Genomic DNA, 27,988 nt, shown 5'->3' with positions numbered 1-27,988 from the left:
TAAATCTAATTTAATTAATCAAAAGTATATATGATAATAATTATAATGTTTGCAGACTGTAAAGAACAGTTATTCCAACTTCCACTCGAAGCCTGCCAAATTTCCTTCACTCACATTCTCTTTAATTTGCTCATCTTGGATAAAGAATTTTTCAGGTCCTTCATCCTTTCCTGCCAGTCCTCGGCTTATCCTCTGGTTGGATCGAGTCGATCGAACAATTATTCGGATGTTTTGTTTTTCTGATAAGCTTTTGATGAATGCAATTCTGAGAAGTTGTGAATTCATATACTGACTTCCTGCTCGAGCTACAGGAACGAGAACTGTGGCGTAGGTGGTTGATTGACCAGGTCGGCGAGGAATATTTCTTTGTAGTTGGAGATTGTAGTAATTTTGATTTTCCCACGAATGGATTCCTTGCAAATCGATACGAAAGTCGGAATTTATATCGTTAAGGATGTTCGAGCGTGGTCGCGTTGGTATTCGCGAAATCTCCATTCGAGCGATGGAGTGATGGGCACTATGCCTAAGAGCAGTGCTCAGTTGATCAGTAGCAATTTGCCCAGGCTCCATAAGGTATACGACATGAATTCTATTTGCTGTATCTCTCATGCATAGTTGTTCAGTCTGCCGCTTTCCTCTAGTGTTTTGGCAAGAATTCCATTGAACTACTCCACAGTAATCCCAACTTCCATCATTTGTATAGCACCAGGTATATGAATTACCGTGAGAAGCGCACTTGCTATTACCTTTGCATGCCTTCCCATAAATAGTTGTGTCAGAATTTGGAGAACAATAATCATAATCACTATTTGTATGACAGTAATAATATCCTTTGCTTGGATAATACGAACAGTCGTCAATGCAGTCATCGCCATATCTGGTTTTGAAGCGCTGGAGTCTGTTTTGAACAAGCCCGCAATAGTTCCACCCTCCGTTGAGAAGATAACACCAGTTATATTTTTCCCCATGTCCAGCGCACGGATTATTACATTTCTTTCCTTCGATATCCTCGTTTGGTGATCGCGAACAATATTCCCAACTGTCCGATGCTCCTTCTGTGTAGCACCAATAGCTTTTTCCATATTTACTATTACAGGGACTAGTGCAAAGTTTGTTGTAGCGAGTGATATACTTGGTGTTGGAAACGGTTCCTTGAACGGCTTCCAATATCCCAATTAGAATAATCCCCCAACATATAAAATCTTTTCTCAAAAGGGTCATCATCCTGAAAAAAACATTTTTATGAGAATATATACACCATGTGATGAAACTCTCCCCTATTAGGCTAAATTTAAAAATTTGAATATTCACCACTATACAGCTGGAAAGTTTAAAGGTTTGGTTTCAAAATATAGAAACTGTAAAAATATCGGCGTGCGGAGCGGCCAAATGTTGTAGAAATTACTAACTTCTTATTAACCGAACGCGAGGTCTTTACCGAGAAATATCGGACGGAGGTATTTTTGTACAGACCGAGCTGGTACGCATTTGATAAAAACAAAAACACAATATTGAATTATTCAGTTTTTCCTAAACTGCCTGGAGACGTTTTATTGATTTCAAGATCATTTAAATTTTCTCTAGGGCATTTATTTAGGCCTTTTTCATTCAGAGTTTCTCTGTTTTTTATCTCGTAATGGATCCCCGCTAACGCCGGTCCATTACGGGAAAGTGTCGGTCCATTACGGGAATGTAGCCTACACCTCGGCCAACTGTTATTAATGGTGTGGAATATTCAGCTGTTATAATCATTATATTGAAGTTAGTGTACAAGTTCTACCTCCTCCACAGGCGTTGCATAATACTGCGAGCAGGCGGGAAAATTAGGAAGCGATCGGCGCGGGCAGCATTAGATATTCGGGTAATGCGAAGAAAAACGAAACAACGGGGAAAGGCCTGCTAAATAATATATTTGTTTTCGGGACAAAATGTCCATTTCGCGTGTTCCGTCTTAGCTGGGTATATTTTGGAAGTTATTGTTGAAATATGATCCATTTGAAGCGAAATATGAAACCTTGAATTCCATAATTAAATTGAAGGGAAATTATATTCAAACAAGACGCCTGTTCTGGCGTTAACTTCGGCGCACGTGCCAGTCTTTAATATAGAGCTTCTGAACATAAACAATACAGTTCATATTTAACAATTAGTCGCCGAAGGCGAGGTGATTACAAGCCTATATTCACTGAGCCGAAGGCGAAGTGAATATAGGCTTGCAATCACCGAGCCTGAGGCGACTAATTGTTTTAGTATAATTTCAGTATTGAAAAAGTTTTATTTATAAATACAACTGATTTATGTTCTCAATTTCTGCTTCCGAAATTTTTCCAAAACGATTTTGAGTATTTTCAGCCATGTTTTTTGGGGAAAAGCAATAGTTACTGCTCAGACTGCTCTGAGCAGTAACTATTGCCTCATAGTTACTGCCGAGGGAGCCAATCAGAATGCTCAAAGGTCATTTTTCAATACTGAAATTATACTAATCGCATTTAGATGCCTTACGAAGCTAAATGTTCGATCGCGAAATTCAGCAGCACATCGTACTTTAAAAAGTATAGAAGTTCAATTGTTCGAAAATGTAAACAAACCGCATGATACATTCGCTTTGTCTCACACTTAGCCTTTGGAATTCGCGCTTATATATTATATCTTCAATCCTGTGCAAACTACGACGTGTCAACGCGCCCATACACGACCACATCATCTTGTTAAACGGCGAAATAGCAGCGATATTATTAAAATAGGACCAGAATCTACATGTATTAAATATATTCTTGACTCCAATTCAATCTAAACTTAATCGAACGGCATGAAAACAACGGTTTATTTGTTCCTCTTGGAGGAATTGCCGTATCATGCGAGCGAAATCGAATCGCGCATCGGAAAATTAGCCAAAGCTGTGCACCACAACTCTTGGGAGATAAGACTGGGACGTAGATAAATACAGTCACATACACATTTTAAATACTAGAATGTTTCGCGCCATTTCAGACTTGCAAAAAAAAAACAAAAAAACAAAACCGGGGCGAATTTTCAACTCCGTCGTTGATGCCGGAGCAACAAGACGCCTGTTCTGGATTTAACTCCGGCGCACAGCCTCGTACCCAGGCGCTTTATTGGAAAACATAAAGGCTGCATTCAGCGTAATATAGAGATCTGTGGCTAAAATGTGCGAGCGCGCAGAGGTGCTTGGGGAGGACGCGACGGGAGAACGAAGCGCCTGGCAGAATATGCAGATTTCCGTCTCCTTTTTTGCAAAAAGTGAGAAATGCGTGAAGGCTACAATATGTAGATATATTTTGAAGAAGAATTGAACCTGCGATCAAAATTATGGATGATTTGGACGATCGTTTCAAAAACTATCATTTGAAGGTAGCTTTATACTGAATTTTTTTATTTTACGACTATTTTGACAAATCTCGTTTCGTAAACAGTGTATGAGTATACTCCTCTGTGTTACTATGCAGTCGCGCAGTATTTAACACTATTTAAATTCGTCTTAATTTTCTTACAAAAGTATCGTCAAGCTCGGAGGAGGAAAGGTATACGTTTGGTATCGAAGAATCAAGAATTGAGTGTTAGAGGCGAGTGCTTAGTTGCCTTGAGATTTAAATATTTCCACTATATTGATATTAATTAAACAATAATTCATTTTTATTTTCATTCTATATCAAATATGCTATCAAGATGCAATTTATATGCGTGTTACTAGTGATATACAATAACAGAAAGAGGAAGGAAAAGAATCATTTCAGCAGGGAAACATGCTTTAACCCCAATGCTTGGAGTTTGTGTGAATTTAACAATAAACATAAGTACATATTATATATCAAGACTCGATTGTCAGAAATTGGGACGGTTATTCATAAATTATACATATTTATGCTTTTCATAGGTAGTGGAAGATATAAATCACCAAATTTATGCTCTGAATTAGAAAGGTTGTTGGACTAATGACTATTGTGAAGACTCCAATGTCCATGAAAAACAGACATTATTAATGAGTTTATATGGCATTCTGATAATAAAAATAATACTTTGACTCGGGAATTAAAGAAATTTTCCCACATTCTACAAAAAAGAAAATAATTGTTGGATGTGAAAATATTTATCTCCTTTTGAGAGTATAATGTAGTAAATAGGACTATGGAACAATATAATTTATACATGTATTATAGTAATTTCTTGGAATACTGTACACAACCTGCATCTACATTGTGTGATGTATATATAAGTATATTGCTGTAGGAATGAATTAAGTCTATTATTTGCTTTGTAGTACACCAGTTGAATTTCATGTACAGTACAGTATACCAAAGAGTGTTGGTGTTGTAAAGGAATATTAATGAATTACTCTCTACATAGGTTTCAATAGTTAATTTTTCTTAACATTTAATACAGTTATTTACACTAATTTGTTAATAAAACCACATGGTAGTAAACCATAATATTTCTGTAATGCAGAATGATAATATTTCTGTAATGCAGAATGAACTTAATGTAATGGAAAATGGCTTAGATGAACAGAATCAACTGCTGCTATTACTGCATTAGATGATGGAAACATTGAACTGGCTAATGAGCTTTGCAAAAGACCATAATGTGAAATTGCAACAATTTATCAAATTAAACTCAGCATGATAAAAACGTACCAGGTCAAAGTCAAAATTCTTAGTGTTTCTGGAGGTGTTAAGATAACAGATTCCCAAGAAAAACAAATTAATAAAGAAGTCAAACAGATGGAAGAAATGTGCAACCTAAATCTGATGTAAATCATTGCATATTCGAGTAGATTCTCTTCTTTCAGCGCTCGTAAATAACTGTTTGTGCCTTAATATTCAAAAATGATGAATAATACAACGCAGTGACAATTTTTGCACAAAATCTTTCCCAAATGTACCGCCCGGTGATAGGGTGTACGGCAATTTGCTCATTTGCATCTATGAATATGAATAAGTCGTCCGCGGCGCCATATTTGTTGCATATTCTGCCAGGCGCTTCATTTGTCGCGTCCTCCCCAAGCACCCCTGCGCGCTCGCACATTTTAGCCACAGATCTCTATATTACGCTGAATGCAGCCTTTATGTTTTCCATTAAAGCGCCTGGGTACGAGGCTGTCCGGCGCACGTGCCAGTCTTTAAAATAGAGCTTCTGAACTGGACTCGTAAAACGCGGACTGGACTAAATTAGTAAACGCGGACTGGACTAAATTAGTAAAAGGCGGACTGGACTAAATTTGTAAAACGCGGACTGGACTAAATTAGTAAAACGCGGACTGGACTAAATTGGTAAAACGCGGACTGGACTAAATTAGTAAAACGCTGACTGGACTAAATTAGTAAAACACGGACTCAAGGATCCAAGGATAGTGCAAAGTTTTCATGCCCTAAAAATATAATGAACTAGGTTAAAGGAAATTACTCAAAGTACTCAAGTTACGTTAGTCGCGGATACTAGCTGTCACTATTAAATTATAATTTTAGTTGCTCATGTAAACCAGGCGCGATTTTCTCAGTTTAGTCTCTTTTCTTCGTCAAACAACTGTGACTACATTCACTACATTTATATGATGGCACCAATTTATCCGTCATTTCATAAGAATAGCCAAAATAGTTGCGTTGTAAATAATGTAAATAAACCGCGGTGCATATTATGTCTATGATGTGGATACTTCGACGCATAAATCGATACAAAATAATATACTTATAATCAATACTGTATACCGCCAAATTGATTTGATTACTGCACAAAATGTCCGTTTTTTATTTTATCATTTATGTACTCTATGCAGAATACCAAGCATCGACTTGCTAATGACATAATATATATTGGTCATTCGTGTAAGAGATCTATCAATACATAAACAACAGACCGTCGTTTCTTCCTAACCTCTTAGCTCTATTTATGGAATAAACCTTCCAAACTATATTTGTGTTGAATTGAATGCTCGTAATTCATAACATAAGATGATAAATTGCGTAGATTCTGAAAGAATTGCTCGATTTTTACGCCCGGAATGTTTTGAAGCAATGCTCGTCGCTCTTCGTTTCTTTACATCGTGAATAATGTTCAAGGCTCTACGCTTCCTTTCCAAAACTTTGGGATACGACTTTTTAAATCTCTTGTTGCGTTAATAATTATGAAATTAAAGAAATTTTATTGATTCCAGTCCGTGTTTTACTAATTTAGTCCAGTCCGTGTTTTACTAATTTAGTCCAGTCCGCGTTTTACTAATTTAGTCCAGTCCGCGTTTTACCATATGCCTGTGTACATGTAGCTGTACATTATAATGTGACTTTGTTGTTAAAATGTTATATCAATAATTTCAATAAATAGTGTACTACACTTATTCTGTAATAATTCGGAGGAAGTCTAAATACTTACAAGTAGTTTCAAATTATAATATTTATCTTTGTGAATACAGAGAAAATTTGATTGGAAACATTTGCATTGTTTTTTTATGGTTAAACACAAGGAAATGTAATGTAATACATAATCCTAGCACATTTCTTTCAAGTGAAAAAAACGTAACAAAGCCACTACTTATTGTCTTCACAGCAATTAACCCCTTATAAATATAATTGCCTAGGTATTTACATTATATCAATAATATGGTTAATACAGGTGCCACTTCATTTGGCATACTAATGCCTAAAGTAACATATGGTTGATTTTAAAAATGTCAAAAAACGACCACGGCCAAACGACCAAATTTGAACAAAATCAGCCTTTCTCACGATGACGAATATGCCGCCATTTTTGCACACTACAATAACTGGGGCTTAGCATAAAATATAAATTAGTTTGATCGGAAACAATTCTGCACTGAATTTTAATGGCTAAACTTAAGGCTCGCATTAAGTCCCTTTTTGACAAAAAGGACCTAAATAAAAACCTATGGATTTTTTAGATGAAAATTGTTTATTCAGTAAATTAATTGCTCTGAATTTTGTAATATGAACTAAGGAAGCCACTATATGCATGGGTAATATGGCTCAAAGTATCTCCATTCAAATTCTACTCAAGAAGCAGATAGCTATTTTGAGATGTCAGGTAAATATGTGCTGTGATAATTGGAAAATTGCTTGATTTTGAAAATGTCAAAAAACTACCATGGACCTACCACCCAAATTTAAATCAAATTATACTTTTTGTAAACTACGATACCCAGGGTGTATTGCAAAATATGAATTACTTTGATCGAAAACAGTTTTGGGGTAATTTACCAGTGTTGAACATAGGTTTTAGCAATAGACCAAGGTTAATTTCATGTCAAATCAAGCAAAACCTCAGCAATTATTTTAGGTACATCTAATGTTTGGATTTTAAAACTAATGCATGCTTTTACATAAAATACATCTATTGCAAAAGAAAATCACGTACGTACAATACAGTATTTCCGTCTAATATTTAAGATATACGGTCAAAAGTGCTGATTGTAGTACATTTTTCCGATAGCAATTCCAATATTGAATTGTTTGTAAAATAAGATGGTGTATTAATAAGATTAGGCACTAAAAGTTCTACGAAACTGCAATTTTTGAACACTGATATGTCAAAGGATTACATTATATTTTATTCATTGTGATCACAGGCAGTTACCTAGCTAAAAAAACAGTAAAATGATAATCATACAATCCTAACTTCTATGAACTGCAGTCATAGCGAACTCTTGTATAACATTCCACCGTCCTTAAGCTTAATTATTTGGCAAACCGTGAATCCATTTTGTCTAGGAGTTTCATATCTTTAGATGATCACATGCCTTTTATTAACTCGCATTGCGCAATGCACAAGCGAGTTCTTAAAATGGGAAGCGTTCTTATTAATATTTTTATGGTCGAGAATTTCGCGACCCGCAAGGTGCGATAAAGTGCGCTGACCTGCAAGCCACGAGCTACGCAGGCGTGGTTGCTAAGCTAACGTGCATGCTGCACTGCTGAGTGCATTCGTTCATGACGTTCATCGTTTTCTTGTGGACAAAAGACGATAAAAATTCAAGATATTTCGAAATGTGGCTTCCAAGTGCCATATTTATCTTAACGCTCACCTTACATACAACTGCACACGCCGAGCACAGTACCCTACACTAAAAGATGCCGAGCGTTTTCGGAACGGGGTGTTCTGTTGCTCTCATGCTTTTCAACTTTATGTTGAACCAAAGTTGCTTAATATCGCTATGAATTCCCTGATCAAACTGAATACAATCTCAAATCAATCTCAGGAGTTCTCACTAGTTCTCACGAGTTTTCACGCCCGTTCCGTTGCATAGCTGAACAAATATGGCAAGCCCAAACACACGCCTGAGTAAGCGTCTTTTTTGCCATAGCCCTAGCTCGACTCAAGCAATGCGAGTTTAATGCCTAGCGGCCATCTTGTTTTCTGTTAAATTGCATAAATTTCCGAGAGTTATGGTTGTGAAAACGGCACTGAAAAACTCATACTATTTGAAATCCGGCCGCCATGTTTACATGGAATTGCTTCTATCAACTTCCGCACCCCAGCAATCTTATTGGTTTTGAGCGCTCAATACGCGAGTTTGTAAAAAATCTCCTCTTAATCAGCTGGAGTTTCTGTTCGCAATACCCGCATTTCTAATGCTGCCCGCGCCGCCCTCTCATAGTTTTCCCGTCCGATCGCAGTATAATGAAACGCCTGTGGAGGAGGTAGGTATAAGCTCTTGATAATTTCGCTAATGTGATTAGGAATGTGATGATAATTTAGGACAGTTTGGGTAAGATTATGATGCACTTTACTAAATGCGTTTTTATGGTCAAGAAGGGTTATGACTTTATGACTACCGAGGCTACCGAGCGCTGTATTATTCTCGCTTGTTTGATGATATTTGTCATTTGAACCGTATGTTCCAAAGTGCCCGACTTGGATGCGAGTGAAAGCTCTTTGAATTTTCTCTTCGATAAAATTATTAGCTGTTAGATAGGCGAACATAGCGTTGCGAAGATATGAGGTGAACACTTTTAAAGAAATGGATTGAAGGGCAAGAGGACGGAAATTTGCAGGGTCACTTGTACTGCCTTTTCATTAATAAGTATCGAGCATACTTTTTTTCATTCGGTTGGTACGGACTTTACGGGCCAAACGCAACGTATTATTTTTGTCAAATACGTTCGAAGTCAAGTACGCTCGAAGAGCATATTATTGAAAGTTGATCAAACGGGCAAGGTGAGCCACATGCTTTCTTTCCGCGAATAATATTTGTTACCTGTGAATAGTTTGGGGGTTCAAGGTCAAAACTGATAACAGAATCGGATAACTTTGGAATTCAGCCGGGAATACACAACAGTGCATTTAATTAATGCATTGCGTCCCCCCATAATGCTGTCCTCGATGACTCGTCGCGGAGTTCACGCGAGACTTTCAAATTATTTTGAGTCTTTCGCACTTAAATTTAATTCCCGATAAACGACAGGAGGCTTTTTACTCCCAAGTTGGACAAATGCTTTTAAATTTTGGATAGGTACTATTGTACTATCAAGTATTTCTCGATGCTGTGAAAAAATACAGGTGGGGATCAAGAAGTTGCATTTATCGTGCAGAAAGGCGGCGAGACATGGCAACGACGACATAATTGATGGAAATTTGTTCAACCAGTGAGCGGGGTTATAAAATCAAATTGAAGGCGGTGTTTCCATTTAATAGGGAAAATATAGGGATGCCTATTGTTTCATTTTTCACTCGTGGAACTTTAAAAAATGTAATTGCTTGTAGCGGAAGCATTGAAACAATTTCGTTGTACTTCTGGCAGAATAATATTTTAGGCTAACTTTCTCAAAATAGCTTTGTAACCAAGCATTTTTCAATATAGGGCAAACCTGTCGCTAAGCAACATATTATCCTTTTCTGCAGCAGAAAATTCGGTTAAATATGTCGTTAATTTGTCGAAAATTGTTTATTGAATTGCGGGAGAAAAATGCAATTTGCTCAATTTGCCCAGTTTGCCCTTGATTTGGCCATAGTACTATTAATAAACAGCAATTACAAGTTGAAGTATTCTTGAGTATAAACTCATTAAACTGTAACAACAGGTTTGAATATTACGGCATATTTTAATTAAAAACTTGATCAACAAAATATGTAATAATATGTACTATACACTATACTGACTATTTTACAATGCCTACAATAACACATCTAATAATTTAAGGCCCCCTTGGTTTTGGCAAATGTTGTGTTTTCAGTTTGCCATCATGTCACCAAATCATTTTTAAGCAATGTTTCGAGAAAACGCAACATTGGGGATAAAATGCAGACATCCTGACGAAAAACTGCAAAATATTGTAGATTCAAAATGGAAAAAGTACAAAGATTGAACATTATAATGTTTGAATACAGGGCAATCCTGTTTTAATGAAGTGTCACGCTTACAAATAAACTGACGTCAACTAAAAAGGAAATAGAGAACTTAGGGAGGCGCTAATTCTGTATAAAAAATCGAGGACATACTCACGAAGGAAGTCTCTAAAGGTACGTACCAAATGGCCTCCGAAATTAGATTTTACTTAATGAGGATGTCTCCGCTCTGCAAAAGCACTTGAAATGGGTGTTTCCATCTCGCTATAGTGTTCTGCAAATTCTGTACAAATATGACATTGAGGACGAAGAACGAAACTTTGAATGGGACCTATTCAAAGTTCAAAAAACCGACCAAAGGATGAAATCCCATGAACGTCTGCTAACCGAAGAATATGCTATAAAATTTCCGCCGTCTAAGATAATCAAAGCAGTGCAAGCATCTCAAAAACAAATGAACAAAAAATGCAAGAAGAAACTTACTATAAATTAGCTGTGAAGAACGTCAGAGAGATGAGATGGAAGAAAGGTCAGAGGTTGAAATAATCGAAGTAAAAGATTCGCCATTTACAAAGCCAGTTTCTTTCGAAAACGATTATGAGGCAGTCTCGAACGAGCGTGAATATGTTCCTGCATCATGTTCTGAAAATTTTCAGGCTTCGGACCTCCAATTTCAAGCTGGCACTGCTGCTGCATTATTGCATTTGAGTCGAAAGTCATAAAGTGAAAAAGGTATATTTACCCATAGTAGTTGTTGGATGATGCAAATTGAAATTTTTATAATTTTAGCACATTCTTGTAGTTGTGTTGATTTGTTTCTGATGTACGCGAACAGATCTAAAATTCAGCTTTAGTATCTAGCCACAGTATTATTACCGTAAAAAAGTAAAATCAGAGAAAAAAAGTAATATGAAATTTGTGACGATGGAAAGATTATTTTACGCAAATATAGTATCGCACGAAAATGACATTGCATGAAATTTGTAGTATAGACTGTTTATATTGTTATCACTGAAATATATAATTGATAAAGGTAAATGTGTTCTTCGACAATGTGGCTACTAAATATCTAAATATCTAAATATCCTGTTACTAGATGAAACACGTGCATATCTCCTGGGGTTATTAAATTGATTGCTTGTAGACTGCAAGTCGTAAATCTTTGTTTGTTAAATCCCCCAACTTGTGTTTCAAAAACACACACTTAGTTACCAAAACATATTCGGTTGGATTGAAATCAGCACTGTACGTGGGCATAATTATGTTTAGGTCGTCAAGAAACTCGCGCAGTACATTCTCTCCATCATTGTGATGAAAATGACAATTATCCATTACAATGGTGCTACCAGCCTCGAGACATGGTCGATGGACCGTCTACATTGTTCATGTATGTTATACTAAATAGCGAACACAAAACATTCACAGTCGTGTTTGCTGTTTCGCAGTATCTGTTAACGTCTATTGTCCTTCCGCTTACAGTATATTCATATACATACTAGGTTATGGATATATACACACATACCTAATTCTTACACGACCACGTTTAACTATATATAACATTTCATACGAGACAAAATTGTTGCAATGTCCATGAATGCAGTGTTGTTGTAAAGTTATCTTGCGGAATGAGGCGGTTGATTTATCTCAATATAAATATATATTTTGGTTTATTTGGAAAAAGTATGGTAAAATAATTGCACATATATACTACAAGCGTAAAGGACGAACCTATTTTCTATATTATTTTATTGCCCACATTGTGGGCTAAATAGTTCTCCCCAAAATCAGATATATTTAACGCGATGGAAGTGCACAGAAGCTTCGCAACGCCAGGAAGTCGCTATCTGGGCGGCCTATTTTAGTCGCGTATAAACGGAGCTTTATACGACTGTTCGCAACTTATTTAGGCCGCAGCTTATTTTCGCTCGTGAACGCGACTGTTTTGACTTCTGTAAGTGCCAAAAGGGAGTTCCATACACACAGAGGGGCATACTACAGGGTGTATTAAAAAAAAGGAGACCTTTAGAAATCAAGCTATTGTTAAAATTTGAATGCCTTTTCAATTGCATTTGCACATATGCTGAACCGTAGTGCGTGAAATATTAATGCATACATTAGAAAAAGGAAACTTTTAGGAAATGAATTGACGATTGTACACAAGATTGTCTGCTCCTGGAAATTTGAAAATAACTTTAATAGCATAAGGAAAAATAACGACCCAAAAATATTCAAATGACTAAGCACACTACCAGTACAAAAATGGTTCAACTGACTTCGGAGCAAAGAGTTTTTGTAGTGTTAAAGACTCGCAGTATAGCTGAGGTGCAAAACGCTTTTCGAGAAAGATTTCGTGATCGAAAGCCACCAGTAAAAAGTACAATTTTTAAAAACGTGCGAAAATACTCGAATGAAGCAACGAGTGTAATAATTGAACAGTGTAATGCATTACGAGGGCAGCCTGCCGTCATCAGAGAAGCAGTTCGCGATATGCAGAAGCGTACGATAGTTTGTGTTGAGAGAAATGGAGGCCACGTTGAAGGACATGGTCCATGACATTCAGTTCTTTTGATGTTCAATTTATCAGTAATTTTCAATCCGGATCGAAATGTCAAGTGAATCTGTGTCAGACCAAGTTGTAATTCATTCCTGACTTTCATGTAAACATTTTAATAGCCAGGGTTTGTAAAATGGAATGCTGAGCCATTCCGGATTCAAAGTCAATTCTAACTCATGTGAACAGCCCTAATACTCGCACGCAGTGTTAAAAATGAATGGCAAATATTTGTTCATGTTTTGAAGGAACAGCTAAAACAATCTACCATGCATACTGTTATCGCTTTTGTGCTTAGTCATTTGTGCTTAGTCATTTGAATATTTTTGGGTCGTTATATTTCTTTATGCTATTAAAGTTACTTTCAAATTCCCAGGAGCATACAATCTTGTGTACAAACGTCAATTAATTTTCTAAAGGTCTCCTTTTTCTAATGTATACATGCATGCCATCAATATTTCACGCACTACGGTTTAGCATATGTGCAAATGCAATTGAAAAGGATTTCTAAAGGTCTCCTTTTTTTTGATACACCCTGTATAACTGGCTATTAGTAAATGAATAGAGAGGAATGCATTATTTAATATAATATTGGCTTGTGAAGCCAAATGTATACGCGTGCAATTGAAATTTAAGTCTGATATTTCGTAGGTCTCTTCTTCTATTCTTATGACAATCATATAAGTTTACTTTATACCCACCTAAAATTTTAACCTTTTCTGTGTTTGAATTCGACTTCTCTTTACTCGTCGGCCTTTGAAGTTAACTGCGAACCAATTATTGTGAGATCCTTTTTTATAATCTACGTTGTTGATTTTGGCACCCTAAGGTGTAATACAATATATATTTCCGGTTCAGCTCTACAATAGGCTAACTTCGACGACGCCATTGGCCAAGACTGCAAAAACGTTAGCGCGAGGGCACAGCCAGCAAAATTTCCATATTTTTTGCATAACTAATATGCACGAATATTTCCATGCTTATCGACGAGGCCGACTCTGTGAGGCGACTCTGCTAAAATTATTCACTAGCATGTTCTAAATGTGTTTATATTATGCATTAATTGCAATATGTTTACTCTCTTAATAAAGAAATAATTCATTAAGTTGATCTTTTTTGGTGTCATATAGATCATAAAATTATAATGAATGTTTTCATTCGTGCAATGGCAAGAATATTTTGATCAGGTGAAATAATATGGGATGTCCCATTGATTAAAATATTCTTACCATTGCACTCATAAACATTCATTATTAGTAAACCAGCTGTCGCCGTAATGCCTGGTTTTCATTTAGTCGTGAGTGTCTTGAACATATCAAGGTGGCTGATGCATGCATGTGACAGATTATTTCTAAGTGTGTGCGGTCAACATGCATTAGCGGTTTGAATACAGAATTAAGGACGAATTCACACATCCATATTCTAAAGACTTGCTCACGATAAATACATGTACGACTGAATGGAAACAAATGTGTATTATATAACGGTTTATTATATAATGTCTTTTAATTGGTTGTTTTTGATCACGTAACATTAAATAAAAATTTCCATTTCAATGACCGTGAATCGCCTTTTGTTTTGGCGACAGACGAGCATTTTTCCATGCTTATCGACGAAGCCTCTGTGAGCTGACTCTGCTAAACAAGTATTCATTAGCAACTTCTACAGGGTGTCCCAAAAAAAACGAAAACTATTGAAATCACCCATAACAATGCGATTGTTAGAGTTTGAATGCCTAAGCACTCTGTTGGGACCCATAGGTGTATAAATGTTTGCCATGTAGTCATTTTTATGCATGCATATGATGCAGTAAAATTTGCTTGTTCGCAAAATATTTATCAACAATATATACAATTCACAAATATAGATAACATTATTTAAATGTGCATCTCAAGGACCATGACCTTCGACATGTCCCCTTTCTCTAGCAACACAAAGCATTTAGCATTTTATAAGTTGCATTAAATCCCCACGGGCTGTAATTCGTGAACACAGCATTCAAATTTTAACAATGAGTGATTTCAATAGTTTTCGTTTTTTTTGGGACACCCTGTACAGGGTGTCTCAAAAAAAACGCAACCACTTAATATTCTAAAATTCATATTGTTCATAAGCTCAATAGATTTTATGCCCCTGGGATTTTAAAATGGCTTCTAATCGTACAGTTCAACTGCTAATAGTCAAATCAGCTAAACTAATAATGGTGCAGCTAACAACCGAACAACGAGTTTTTATTGTCGTGCATGATAACTTGAATGCTAACTGTCGACCTTGTAAAATAAATTGTAATCGTTGATTTACGCACCCGACTTTGTTTACCGACGATTGTGCCGCTAGAATATGATTACAAGCTTTCTCGCATTCCAGGGGCCAAACGTCTTTTGTGTTGTAGAACAAAGAAGATATTCATGAATATTAAGTGGTTGCGTTTTTTTTGATACACCCTGTATAGTGTTTGTATTATGCATCAATTACAATATGTTTACTCAATAAAGAAATAATTCATTAATTAAGTTGATCTTTTTTGGTGTCATATAGAACAAATAATGAATATTTTCATTCGTGCAATGGTAAGAATATTTTGATCAGGTGAAATATGGGATATTCCATTGATTAAAATATTCTTACCATTGCACTCATAAGCATTCATTATTAGTAAACCAGCTGTCGCTGTAATGCCTGGTTTTCATTTAGTCGCGAGTGTCTTGAACATATCAAGGTGGCTGATGCATGCATGTGATTGATTATTTCAAAGTGTGTGCGGTCAACATGCAATTAGCGGTTAGTCGTAAGTGTCGTGAACATGTCAAAATTGTCGAGGTGGTAAAATAGTCTAATGGGTGTGCTATCACCAATGATACACAGCACCTATATAACAATATATTTTGTACCTGTATGCACCGCGCGGAATTTAAATCCCCAGCGATGACAATGAATCGGACTAAATAGAATTTTTTGACGTTTTTCTGCCTTATCATAAGCTATTTAAATATTTCAAAAACGAATTAGTTTTCTTGATGTTTGAATTCCGCTTGTATATTCGTTTTATTCGCTTTTGAAATGAACATATTGTCATGATTAAACTTCCTTATTTTCCGCCTCTTCAATTCCTTGTAGGCGAGATTAATAAAGAAAAAAAAATAAATAGATTATTTATCAGTTTGGTCGGTCAGTATATATAGGAAAATATTTCCCTCGGTCACAAAAACATCTCTCTTGTAAATAACATTACAATTATACAACTCGCTCTCAATTTCTATGATATGACTAAAACAGGCATTATAATATGGAATTTTTACAAGGACACACATTGTCTTTAGGTTCAATAATCACTTAGTCTTAGAAATTACAACGTGAAATTACAACGCAGGTTACGCGTCATGGCCTCTAGATCATATAATTTTAAATCCCCAACTATCCAAGCGTTTTTATATACTTTATAATAGAAACAATAATTATTTTAAATAGTCAAATTAAAATTATATTAGACATCTTTGTCCATGAGGCATGATTTTTAACTACACACTTTTCCAGCCTCGTACCCAGGCGCTTTAATAGTAAAAAATAATGTTGCATTGAATGCACTCAGTTATTGTATAGAGGTCAGCTAAAAAAAACGCGAGCGCGCGGGGGTGCTTGGGGTTGTTTTGCCAAACTTAGCGCCTAGCAGAAAATGAATTCAACATGACAACATGTAAACAATCAAATGAATTATACAATATAATACAATACAATATAATTATATGCTATAATTACTTGAATTAGATCCAGGTTTTTACAGTTACCCCGGCTTTTAAAAATGTTGTAGGTTGATTAATATTATGTTACAAATTATATCCGATAAGTATCACGTATGGAATCAATTTACCTTTAAATTCAAGTTGTTGCCATATCGCGTTGAATTCATCATCGGATTATTAATCCTGCAAACAAAGGAATATGAGTTTATCTTTTATGTCATGAACAGAGACCTCTTAATATGTTGTAAATGCGCTCGCTTTTCCCAATAGTAATATGTAAATACGGCATGCGATTATTCGAGTACTTTACGAATATAGTCACTCCGACGGAAAATATTTAAATAAAAGTACCTTCAGATGATTCTTCGCCAAAGGAAACGTTCATAATACTTGGCTAGCCCGTCGACAGTCGATCCAGTAAAAAAATTATAAATAATGAGAATAAAAACTGCAAAATACAAGCGTTTTCCAGAAATCGGTCACGATTTGCCAGAAATCGGTCATTTTCTGCCAGGCGCTTCCTCGCTAAAACAAACCTCCCCAAGCACCCTTGCGCGCTTGCTTTTTTCAGTTGAACTCTATACAATACCTGGATGCAACGTTATAGATTTTACTATTAAAGCGCCTGGGTACGAGGCTGACACTTTTCCATTTACAAGGACACATTCGCATTTTACAAGGACACAAAGTGTATCAAAAACACGCATATTATAATGCCTGGACTAAAATCTCAAATCCTAAATAATTCCTTTCGTGATGTATTGTATATACCACCTGTCGCCGCAATGCCTGCTTTCAATTTAGTCGTGAGTGTCTTGAACATATCAAGGTGGCTGATGCATGCATGTGATTGATTATTTCAAAGTGTGTGTCTGTTAGGACACAAACACCACAACTTGTTGACATTTCCAGGGGATCTCAAAGTCGAGTTCAGTTTGCTCACCAACGTTGAAATGAACATATTGTAATGATTAAACTTCCTCATTTTCCGCCTTTTCAATTCCTTGTGGGCGAGATTAATAATGAAAAAAATAAATAGATTATTTATAAGTTTGGTCGGTCAGTAAAGGAAAATATTTCCCTCTGTCACAAAAACGTCCCTCCTTGTAAATAACATTACAGTTCAGTATACTGCTCGCTCTCGATTTCTATGATATGACTAAAATCTCAAATCCTAAATAATTCCTTTCGTGATGTATTGTATATACCACCTGTCGGCGCAATGCCTGCTTTCAATTTAGTCGTGAGTGTCTTGAACATATCAAGGTGGCTGATGCATGCATGTGATAGATTATTTCAAAGTGTGTGTCGGTTAGGACACAAACACCACAACTTGTTGACATTTCCGGAGGATCTCAAAGTCGAGTTCAGTTTGCTCATCAACGTTGAAATGAACATATTGTAATGATTAAACTTCCTCATTTTCCTCTGTCACAAAAACGTCCCTCTTTGTAAATAACATTACAGTTCAGTATACTGCTCACTCTCAATTTCTATGATATGACTAAAATCTCAAATCCTAAAAAAATTCCTTTCGTGATGCATTGTATATACCACCTGTCGCCGTCATGCCTGGTTTCCATTTAGACATGATTGTCCTGAACATATCAAGGACATTCAAGGTGGCTGATGCATGTGATAAATTATTTCAAATTCACACATCCATATTCTAAAGACTTGCTCACCACAAATACATGTACGACTGTATGGAAACCCGGCTTAACCAATGATAATAAACAATTTGCGAATCGTGGGCGTCGGAACAAGAATCTGAAGCTCGTGATTTCATTTATGTTGTTATGAAATGTATATTACATAAAAGTTTATTAATAAAATTATAATGTCTTTCATTGGTTGTTTTTGATCACGTAACATTAAATAAAAATTTTCATTTTAATGACCGCGCAACGGAAAACACAGTTTTTTCCATTGTACGGCTGCTTTCACTAAATTCAATCACTCACAATATTAATCGTACCGTGCTTGCACGTATTTGATCACGAATCCGAATAATATGGCCGATGGGATTGCATGTCAACGATAAACACAAATGAGACAAAATGGTCGGTGCTTCAAAAACAGAATCGCCTTTTGTTTTGACGACAGACGAAGGATTTTTCCATGCTTATCGACGAAGCCAACTCTGTGAGGTATGTTTACTTAATAAAGAAATAATTCATTAAGCTAACTTTTTTTGGTGTCATCTAGGACAAATAATAAATGTTTTCATTCGTGCATTGGTAAGAATAATTTGATCAGGTGAAAGATTGAATGTTCCATTCATTAAAATATTCTTACCATTGCACTCATTAGTAAACCAGCTGTCGCCGTAATGCCTGGTTTTCATTTAGTCCCGAGTGTCTTGAACATATCAAGGTGGCTGATGCATGCATGTGATAGATTATTTTAAAGTGTGTGCGGTCAACATGCAATTAGCGGTTTGAATACAGAATTAAGGCCCAATTCACACATCCACATTCTAAAGACTTGCTCACGACAAATACATGTACGACTAAATGGAAACTCGGCTTATAACCATTGATGATAAACAATTTGCGAATCAATTTGAATACAAGAATACGCTGTTAAATCAGAAACACCACAACTTGTTGACATTTCTTGAAGATCTCAAAGTCGAGTTCAGTGTGCCCGCCAACGCGCGTAACAGGCGACAAGCCTGTCATTCTTTTGTGATGTATTGTGTACCAGCCGTCGCCGTAATGCCTGGCCTCCGTTTAGTCGTTTAGTAATGTATATGTGATGTTGCTACTCTGAGTCACCAACCGGGCAAGCTGAAAAATTAGCTTGACCAAAGTGGGAATCGAACCCGCGACCTTTGGTTTGCTAGTCCAATGCTCTTCCAACTGAGCTACAAGGACTAGCAAACCTGAGGACTAGCAAACCAAAGGTCGCGGGTTCGATTCCCACCGTGGTCAAGCTAATTTTTCAGCTTGCCCGGTTGGTGACTCAGAGTAGTGACATAATTGAGCAATATAATTGAGAAATTAAACAAGACTTACCTTAAGTCGAAGTTTGATTAGGATTCTTTGAGTCATAGTAAGGAATAATATGAGATAGCGAATGCGAATCCACCATAATTGAGATCCCGGAAATGGGCACATTATATTGGGATGGGTAAAGCCATCTATAGAGGGGGGCATATTATACCTCCGCTTCTTAAGGCCATGTTACACGATGCAATTTTTCTTGCAACTGGCATTGCAATTTTACTTTTAAGAGATGTAAATTAGTGAAGAGTCTTCAAAATCACAGATTAGCTATATACAGATATGAAACATCTGTGTTTTTGCTGATTGTTTTGTGTCCCACGCGCAGCTAATGACTTCCGGCGAGCTTGGCAAGTGTCATGAGGGAATTTAATGAGTAAAACGCCGATTTTAAGACGAAAAATTGCTTTTTTAAAAAACCCTCGCTACCTATGGCTAATTCTGGAATAAATTCTTAAAGAGAATCGGTATATGTATCTTTCATTAATTGTGGAAAGGCAATTGAGCATATCTATAGCTCAAAATTGACTTTTGAAAATAAAAAAAAGCTGGTCCGATTGATGCCGAATGATATTTGCATTGGCACTATGGAATCAATGTACTCTGGCTGAATTCTTTGCAATGAAGTCCCATATCTACACGTAAATATTATTTATCTGAATTTTTCAAGTTGCTAACCGTCTTTTAAATCTGTTTTTTTAAAAAATATCAAAGCATAGAGTGTTTGATTGCTAATTTTAAACCCGAAACTCAAAACATAATATGGCGATGTCTTTATTTTTTGTTTTCAGAATTCCGCTAAAAAGACCCGTGTATGGTCATAATAATCGCACATAAGCAGCAATTTGTAAACTTTGTGTGAAAAATAGTCCAAGACAAGGGTGATGAAGTTGTTTTTTTATCGCCAAACGCCTAAAATCGCTAAATACGCTGAATTGCTCGTCAAATTTACATGCCATGTTCGGCATGTTGTTGTTGTTGTTCATTTCAAGTACACTAAATCCTTTTTAAGCTCCTATCATTTCGTTTTCACATTTCTATTATTCCTATAGGTATTTGTTAATTCATTTCATCTTATCTTCTGGAGATATATTGTATCTAAAGCATGTATTACATGTTTTGTAAACTCAAAAATAGCTCAGCCAGTGCTAAATTATTGCACAGCTTTCCATACGGCAAGCCCTGCACTCCTCACCTATATTTCTTACTCTTTTTGCCAGCATCAGATAATTTCAGAAACCAGTTCTTAGCTCAGAAGAGCCATTTTATCCATCTTTTTGAAAATTTTAAGTCAAATGGGACATGGCCCTAAAGGTTTTGTTTAAATCAGCATTTGTTTGTCAAAAATTCGATTTTTCTATCTATTTACTCATTAAATTTCGACATGACACTTGCCAAGCAAGTAAAGCATGAGCATGCGCACGTTGGGCAGAAAACCGTGTGACTCGATTTGGCTTCAGTTTCATATCTGTATATAGCTAATCTGTGCCAAAATGCTAGTGCAAGATACGCCATGGAGTGTAATAAAGACAAAAGTTTGGTAGTTGTCAAATTTACATCTCTCAAAAGAAGAATTGCATTGCAAGTTGCAAGAAAAATTGCAGCGGGTAACATGGCCTTTACTATGACTCATATAATCCCAATCAAACTTCGACTTAAGGTAAGTTTCGTTTAATTTCTCAATTCTATTTCGTCATAGTGACGTCACTACGAAATAATATGAGATTTGCAAGCGATGTGGAATATTTGGAAATAATTCAACACAGTAGTTAAACAACGTTTTTTATTATTTATTTAAAAGAATTCACAGTCTGTGGTTGGCTAATAGCCATGTGTGAAATCGTCATATCCAACGTGTGACGTCATAACGTGTGATACGACTTTTTTTAGTGTTATAAATAGTCGTATCCCACGTTTGACGTTACACGAATGGCGAAGACATCAACACAATGGCTTCCTCAAGTGGAATGAGGAATACATGTTCGTTCTTTTAAATAAATAATAAAACATTATTTTATTGAATTCGGTTTTCACATGATATGAAGAATTATCAAGTCTCAGTTTGTCATTATCAACCTCAGCCTTCGGCTTCGGTTGATAATGACAAACTTCGGCTTGATAATTCTTCATATCATGTTCAACCTCATTCAATAATTGCTAAATATTTAACAGAAAAATTATAAAGGCTTCGTATGCAAACTAATTTGCATTAAAGCTATCTAACAGTTTTTCCCCAAAATTTGGTTGTTCAAGTTCTAAATTATAAAATTTTTCAAAAGTGTTATTACTACACCATCCAGCACTATCAAAAATAGTATTTCTTTGTAATCCTTGTCGTGCCGCAGCCGACGTCGAAGCTGATCTAGTGCTGTGTGCTCCATAAACACTCGTATCAATACCAGCCTGTGCCAAGGTCATTCTAATCCATCGAGCGATCGTATCCTTGCTGGCAGCTTTGTGAGGTTTTTGGCGGGTGATAAACAAAGGAGATTCATTTTGCCGAATACCTTCTGTGGTCTTCAGGTAAGCTTTCAGATATAGAACCAACATATTTGTGGGTCAGGTAGATAAGCTCGTAATTCGATGGGCTTCAGATTAGCCTGTTTGATTGAGTATAACTTCAAAACTAAAATGTCTGTTACACAAACATTACGTTCGTTAGATTCGTGAATGTCTAACTTAAAATTTGGTATATTCCATGCGTATTTTGATACAATATTCATCGAGATATCAGCGTTTTACTTTTGACACGTATTTTTGAAAAGTGCAAAAATTAGTCAAAAATGGCATATGTTAAATAAGAAAAGATAATGTTCTTTTTCAGCGTTTTTCATGGCATTACTTGTTTTATGACATGAGCATTGTTAACCCTGGCATGTTCTGTGAAAACTCAAACTCGCTGTTGTAGTTATCGTTAATATAATATAATATCGTTAATATAAATATAATATAATATCTTTAATATTACCTACACTGTAGTAGTTTATAATCATGGGTTGTAAAATTGCAATTATAGTACATTTCCATAAATTTGTGTAAACAACTGTGTTAGGGTAAAATGGTTTGAAGATCAAATAATGCAATTCATTATGACACCAAATATTTACATCGTAGCATAATTACTGTGTGGTATATGGCATCTGCACTCAGTGCTTGCCATTTGTCATATTTACTGTGTGGATTACATATAAATATGTGAGAAAATCACAGTAAGTTGACCAAATTTAACTTCTACATCACATGGAGTGCAATCTTTAAAATTTTTTATAAGTTCCCCTTTTTTTTGTCCCCTCCCCTGTTATAAAGGTATTACTCTGAAGGAGAAGAATTTGATGTTGTCTAGTATTGACTGGATGTATCCTAAAAAGTATGATAAATCAGGTCTGGGCGGATATTACCCTGATTTGCTTTTTATTATAGTCCATCTGTTAGCTATTGTAGCAAATCATCTAATTCTAAAATTGCAAGGGGTGCTTATACTGTATATGTAAGACCAAATTTTTATTTGTTATTTAATTAATTAACTAGCAGGAGTGCTTTATTAAGTCTAAGGGCTGGTTCTCACTTGTTGTCTATGATGGACATACTATTTGCATATATGTAACCCTGACGCTGGCAGGACTTTATTATGAAAATGTTTTGGACAGCATGTCTTTGTCAGTAAATTTCAATTTATTTAACTGGAGATAGCATGCCCAAACTGTATCCCCTTAATTTAGAATAGACACAAGAATAGTTTACAAACAGGAATGTTTACAAGCATCAAGATTTGGGTGTTGCAAAACATTACATGCAATGAAATGAAACAGGAGGAGGCATGCATCTATAATCTAGGCTAGCAATACATTCCACTCGACGAGCATCAATGATCAATCCCACTTTTATCGCAGCCTTTCGAGAAATATTCGCTTGAATTAAAACGCATAACCCTTCGTATTCACAGTCTACATTAAAACCGTGCGTGAGTCAAACGCAGGCAAATTCGATATTTTCTGGATAACATTTGCTCGATTTTGCCTAAATGCACATTCCACAGCTATGTTGACATGTGATTATATTTTACCATGTTACAATTACAAAACACTTTTATTCGTTCTTGAATAAACCACCAAATTTTACGCGAATTTGTAGCAAAAGCAAAAATTCTTTCACTCCTTTATACTCCCGCCTGTTCACAATACGATTTCGGAGGAGGCTAGGTTAGTTGCCTTCGCGAAGGGATTAAATTTATACCACGGGTGCGTGCATGAAATCAGACGGCCAAAGTTTACAGAAGTTTCTTTTCGTGGTTTCGCAAGCTAGAAGAAGGTTAGAAGTATGAGGATATTCTCATAAGCTTTCTCTCGAAAGGCCATCTTTTAGTTTTTACAAAAACTCAACGTAAAGCTATAGTAAATCGAACTTTTATAGACCCTAACGGTCGCCCATGCCGCTGACCAGTCAACTTTGCGCAAAAATTTCCAACTTAACGAAGCCTTTGCAAACAAACTAAAATAAATAAAACTCTCATTTAAAGTCATGTTCTTAACAATATAAAAAAGAAAAATGGCCTTTTAAAATTTTTCGAATTGCATTAAAAACTGCCACATCGGTTTGTATGAAAACAAGCCAGTCCAGTTCAGGGTTCGCTCGAATCCGAAGCCAGCTCCATTTTCGTGAACCTGGAGCAACGAGCTGAAGATCCTGTCATCCAGACTCTTGTTTTTTCACCACGGGAATCGAGGGCTCTGGGGTCTAAATTGGCCAGTTGTTAACTGTTCATTCGCCCAACCTCCCGTCCCCCATTTTTACCGTTGATCAGCTAGTTTTTACGACCAATTGGGTTAGCCGTTTTTTTTTCTTTCCTTTTCTAGGTCAGCACTGTCTTGTTGTTATTGGTTTTCGGCGTCCTACTCAGCATGTCATGCAGGCACGGGTCCCTTTTTTCAAGGTAAGTTTTCTTGTTCGTTTAAACCTTTAAATTTCTGTTTTAACTTGGGGGATGATGTAGTCGTGATTCTGTGCCCTTAATGTTCTTTGTTTCTTATCTGGCAAGAGTTCATAAAGACTATGTTCAGTATCTTTAATTATTTCTCTCTTCAATTAGCGAAGACATATTATCCGTGTATCCATATCGAGTAGCGCGTTTGAAAAATTGATCGATCCGTTTCAAGTATTTCTTCAGTAGTGCCCCGCCCCATAATTCGATTGCGTAAGTAAACAAGGATAGGATCAATGTCTGAAATAATTTAGTCAATTGATCACGAGAGTAACCATATAATTTGCATACTCTTAAGATATGCATTCGTCCACTAACTTTAGACAATAAACCGTCTACATGGATATCTCAACAACAAGGATCGTCTTAAAAGCTAACACCAAGGAGTGTGAGCCATTTCTTTCGTTCATCCCATCAATTGGGGGTGGTAACTGATATAATGATCTCTTACTTATGACCATTTCCCATGTCTTGGATAGATTCAGAATCATTCTGTTTTCATATGTCCAATCTCTGATGTTTTTAACCTCGTTAGAAGCGGTATCCCCAGAAATGGTAACCGGTACACTAACAGTCATGTCATCTGCGAATTTGACCAACATATTTTTATCTGTATCTTTTGGTTTTATATTGTTTATTTGTTTACCATCAGAGAAAACAGGAAAAGACCCAATACAGTATCTTGTGGCACACCTCTATTGATATGGACATTGTCGCGTTCTCAACACATCACGAGGTTGCTGATGCGTCAAGTTCGCATGTTTTAACCACTCAGTTGTGCACAACACTCCATTTTTAACATTGATTTATTCAACAAAGGCACACGTAAACAGAGCGGTAAAAACTATGAATAATACAAATAAATATGTAAATAAGAGCTAAAACTGCGACTAAAATTGTATTAAAAAAGGTGCGCAAATAATCATGACGTAACTTACTTCTGATATCGACGATAAACTTAAGCTATAAGGTAGAAACTTGTTAGACTTAAATCTAAATTAAACTTGCTGTATTTCTCGATCAAAGACAAAACGTGTTCGCAACGTTACTTTTTTCGTCCCGCGCGTCCGCAGAACTCTAACCAGCGACAGTAACCGCGGACTTTATTTAACTAAAAAATATAAACTTTAATAAACGTCACAGACATATTCCGCTTCAACTCCATCCACCACAACTCTCTGTTTTCGGTTTGATAAATTGATCATCCAGTCTATTATATATGGATTGAGATCAGTTGTTTCCAATTTTTTACAAACGATATCATGAGGAACGGTGTCGAATGCTTCACTTAGATCAAACGATATAACTCGAATTTGTTCGGCATCGTCCTCTAACCAGTTCAGTCAGTGTTGGCACTTTGAGCAGTTGTAATGTTTGTACCAACTTTATAGGCAAATTGGTCTTTATCTATTATCTTTTTAGCTTGAGGTGATATTTCTTGCTTGAAAACAATTTTTCAAAAGGCTAGGTGAAGTGTTCTTTAAAGCATTCTCCATCATCATTATTAAAAGTTAAAAGCCATGCATTATTGTTGAAAGTTAAATGGAAATTACTTTATATATGCGAATCACCATTTTGCAAATTTCTGTAAGATTTAATAATTGCTCGTGCTTGTACCTTTGCAATAAATGATACTATAAATAAGGTCTTAGATTTACAATTACACCTTTTGTTAATTAATTGTCAATCATAAGTAAATTCATGATATACTTAGTCTAAAGACTGCATGTTTTCCACTTACGCGTTTTTCATACGCACGTACACGAACGCGAAAGACTAAATCCTTGTACATGTTATCTTTGAAAAAACTAAGTGAATAAATCGAAGGAACTTAGTTTTCTGCATATTTTAGTATGCAATAGTTGACCTAGATGTTAAATAGTAAAAATTTAAAAGCATATAAAATTTTCCGTACGTGTACGTGCGTATAAAAAACGCGTAAGTGGAAAGCTGGCTTAAGTGATCATCACAGTAGGTAGCAAACATATACAGCTGATTCAATCAAGTTTGTGACAGGCAATAGGCAAATGTAAATTGTAAGCGCGAACAGTGTCATGGGTCCAGTGCATTTGACTAACTAATGCATCGACATATTTTGAATGGTGTCGTTAATGGACGCTAATTATTTTATTATGTTATCATTCGACAAAACAATGACACTATGCAAAAAACAGAGTACAAAAGACACATATGAAAAATGCGGTGATTTTGCAATTCCCAAAGGAACATGTGCATTTATCACAATAGTTTGTGGTTGCACTTTGCAGGCGAGCAAACAGTTAGATTGATAAATAGTGCATTTGGTGGATCTCCGTGTTAACGTTTCCTGTTGTTTGAAATTTGCCAACGTAGCGACGAACCGACATCTCTGATATTTGCAAGAAGAAAGCAGCCGCTTGTACAGATAGTCCACAAATATCAGTCAAAAAAATCGCTCTCCATCGCAGGTCTGCGCGCACTGTAAGCACGGGGCATTTTTACACTACGGTTGATTAGCAGATTTTGGTTATTTCTATAATACAAAACAACGTGTATTCCACGTTACCGCTATACAGTATAATAACAGCCTTAAGTTCATCCTCACACTATTCCCACGAGATGATTATATTTATACTCAACAATGCTTTTCCAATAATAACTTCATTCGTTGCATAATTATGCATAAAATGCCATCAATCCCTTCATATGCCTCTTGCGCGTGGAATATACATTGGGCTATTGCCTGTCACAAACTTAATTGAATCAGCTGTATACATAAACCGTTGAAGTTAAACAACTTTCTTTTGAACAACTGTCTCTTGTGTTACATACGTAATTTAGGAATAATTTATTATTCAAGATTAAAATTATGATCTTATTATCATAGTTATGATTACTTTTTTTTTAATTACTTTTATTTAATTACTTTAATTACTTATAATTACTTTTTTCTTTTAATTTAATTAGGCGAAAAACATTCTATCACGTTCTAGAAATTTGAAAAAGAACAGGAAAAAGTCATAGCCTTCGTTAATTTTGTTTCGTTAAGATCTGCTAAAAGTAAAAATAATATCTTACCAATATATCAATATTTGAAAACATCCAGCAACACATTTTCAATTTTGCGTACACCTATAAGCGAAAACATAGAGAAGGTACATTATTCATTTATTATTATTCTGCATTATTCATCCCTTTTGAAATTGAGGGCTTTAACGGTCGATGAACATGAATATATGTCTATTGGTAAGCTACTGTGTTCTTTTAACGTTAGCTGTGCATGCTGCATTTAGTTTTGCTTTTCTTACCATTGCTAACTAATTTCAACATGGTTGATATCCCATATGAAAACAACACCCCTTCTCTACCCTCCCCCAATCTATTACTTTATGTCTGTGTCTGTTGTATTAACTAATGTAAA

The 27,988-nt window shown here is 35.8% G+C and overlaps 1 protein-coding gene and 1 non-coding gene across 2 annotated transcripts; both read right to left on the bottom strand.

Moving 5' to 3' along the window:
- On the bottom strand, window positions 1-13,621 carry LOC114537874. The gene is made up of 2 exons (XM_028558984.1): window positions 13,564-13,621; window positions 1-1,225 (listed from the first exon to the last, which is right to left on the bottom strand). Exon 2 carries the CDS (start codon window positions 1,222-1,224, stop codon window positions 70-72), a length of 1,155 nt encoding a protein of 384 aa, XP_028414785.1. The 5' UTR covers window position 1,225; window positions 13,564-13,621; the 3' UTR covers window positions 1-69.
- Window positions 13,622-19,408: 5,787 nt separating this feature from the next.
- Trnaa-agc lies at window positions 19,409-19,481 on the bottom strand. Its single transcript has one exon. It is a non-coding gene; the product is annotated as a tRNA-Ala (tRNA).
- Between the last annotated feature and the right edge of the window lie 8,507 nt (window positions 19,482-27,988).

The sequence above is a fragment of the Dendronephthya gigantea genome, unplaced genomic scaffold, assembly GCF_004324835.1.
Source record: "Dendronephthya gigantea isolate DGI-Jeju-01 unplaced genomic scaffold, DenGig_1.0 000168F, whole genome shotgun sequence".
Classification (NCBI taxonomy): domain Eukaryota; kingdom Metazoa; phylum Cnidaria; class Anthozoa; order Malacalcyonacea; family Nephtheidae; genus Dendronephthya; species Dendronephthya gigantea.
Note: the sequence above shows the minus strand (reverse complement) of the source record. Positions and strands in the feature narration are given on the sequence as shown.

Excerpts from the sequence above, each read along its gene's own strand:
- LOC114537874 (XM_028558984.1), bottom strand. The coding sequence starts at position 1,224 with ATGATGACCCTTTTGAGAAAAGATTTTATATGTTGGGGGATTATTCTA.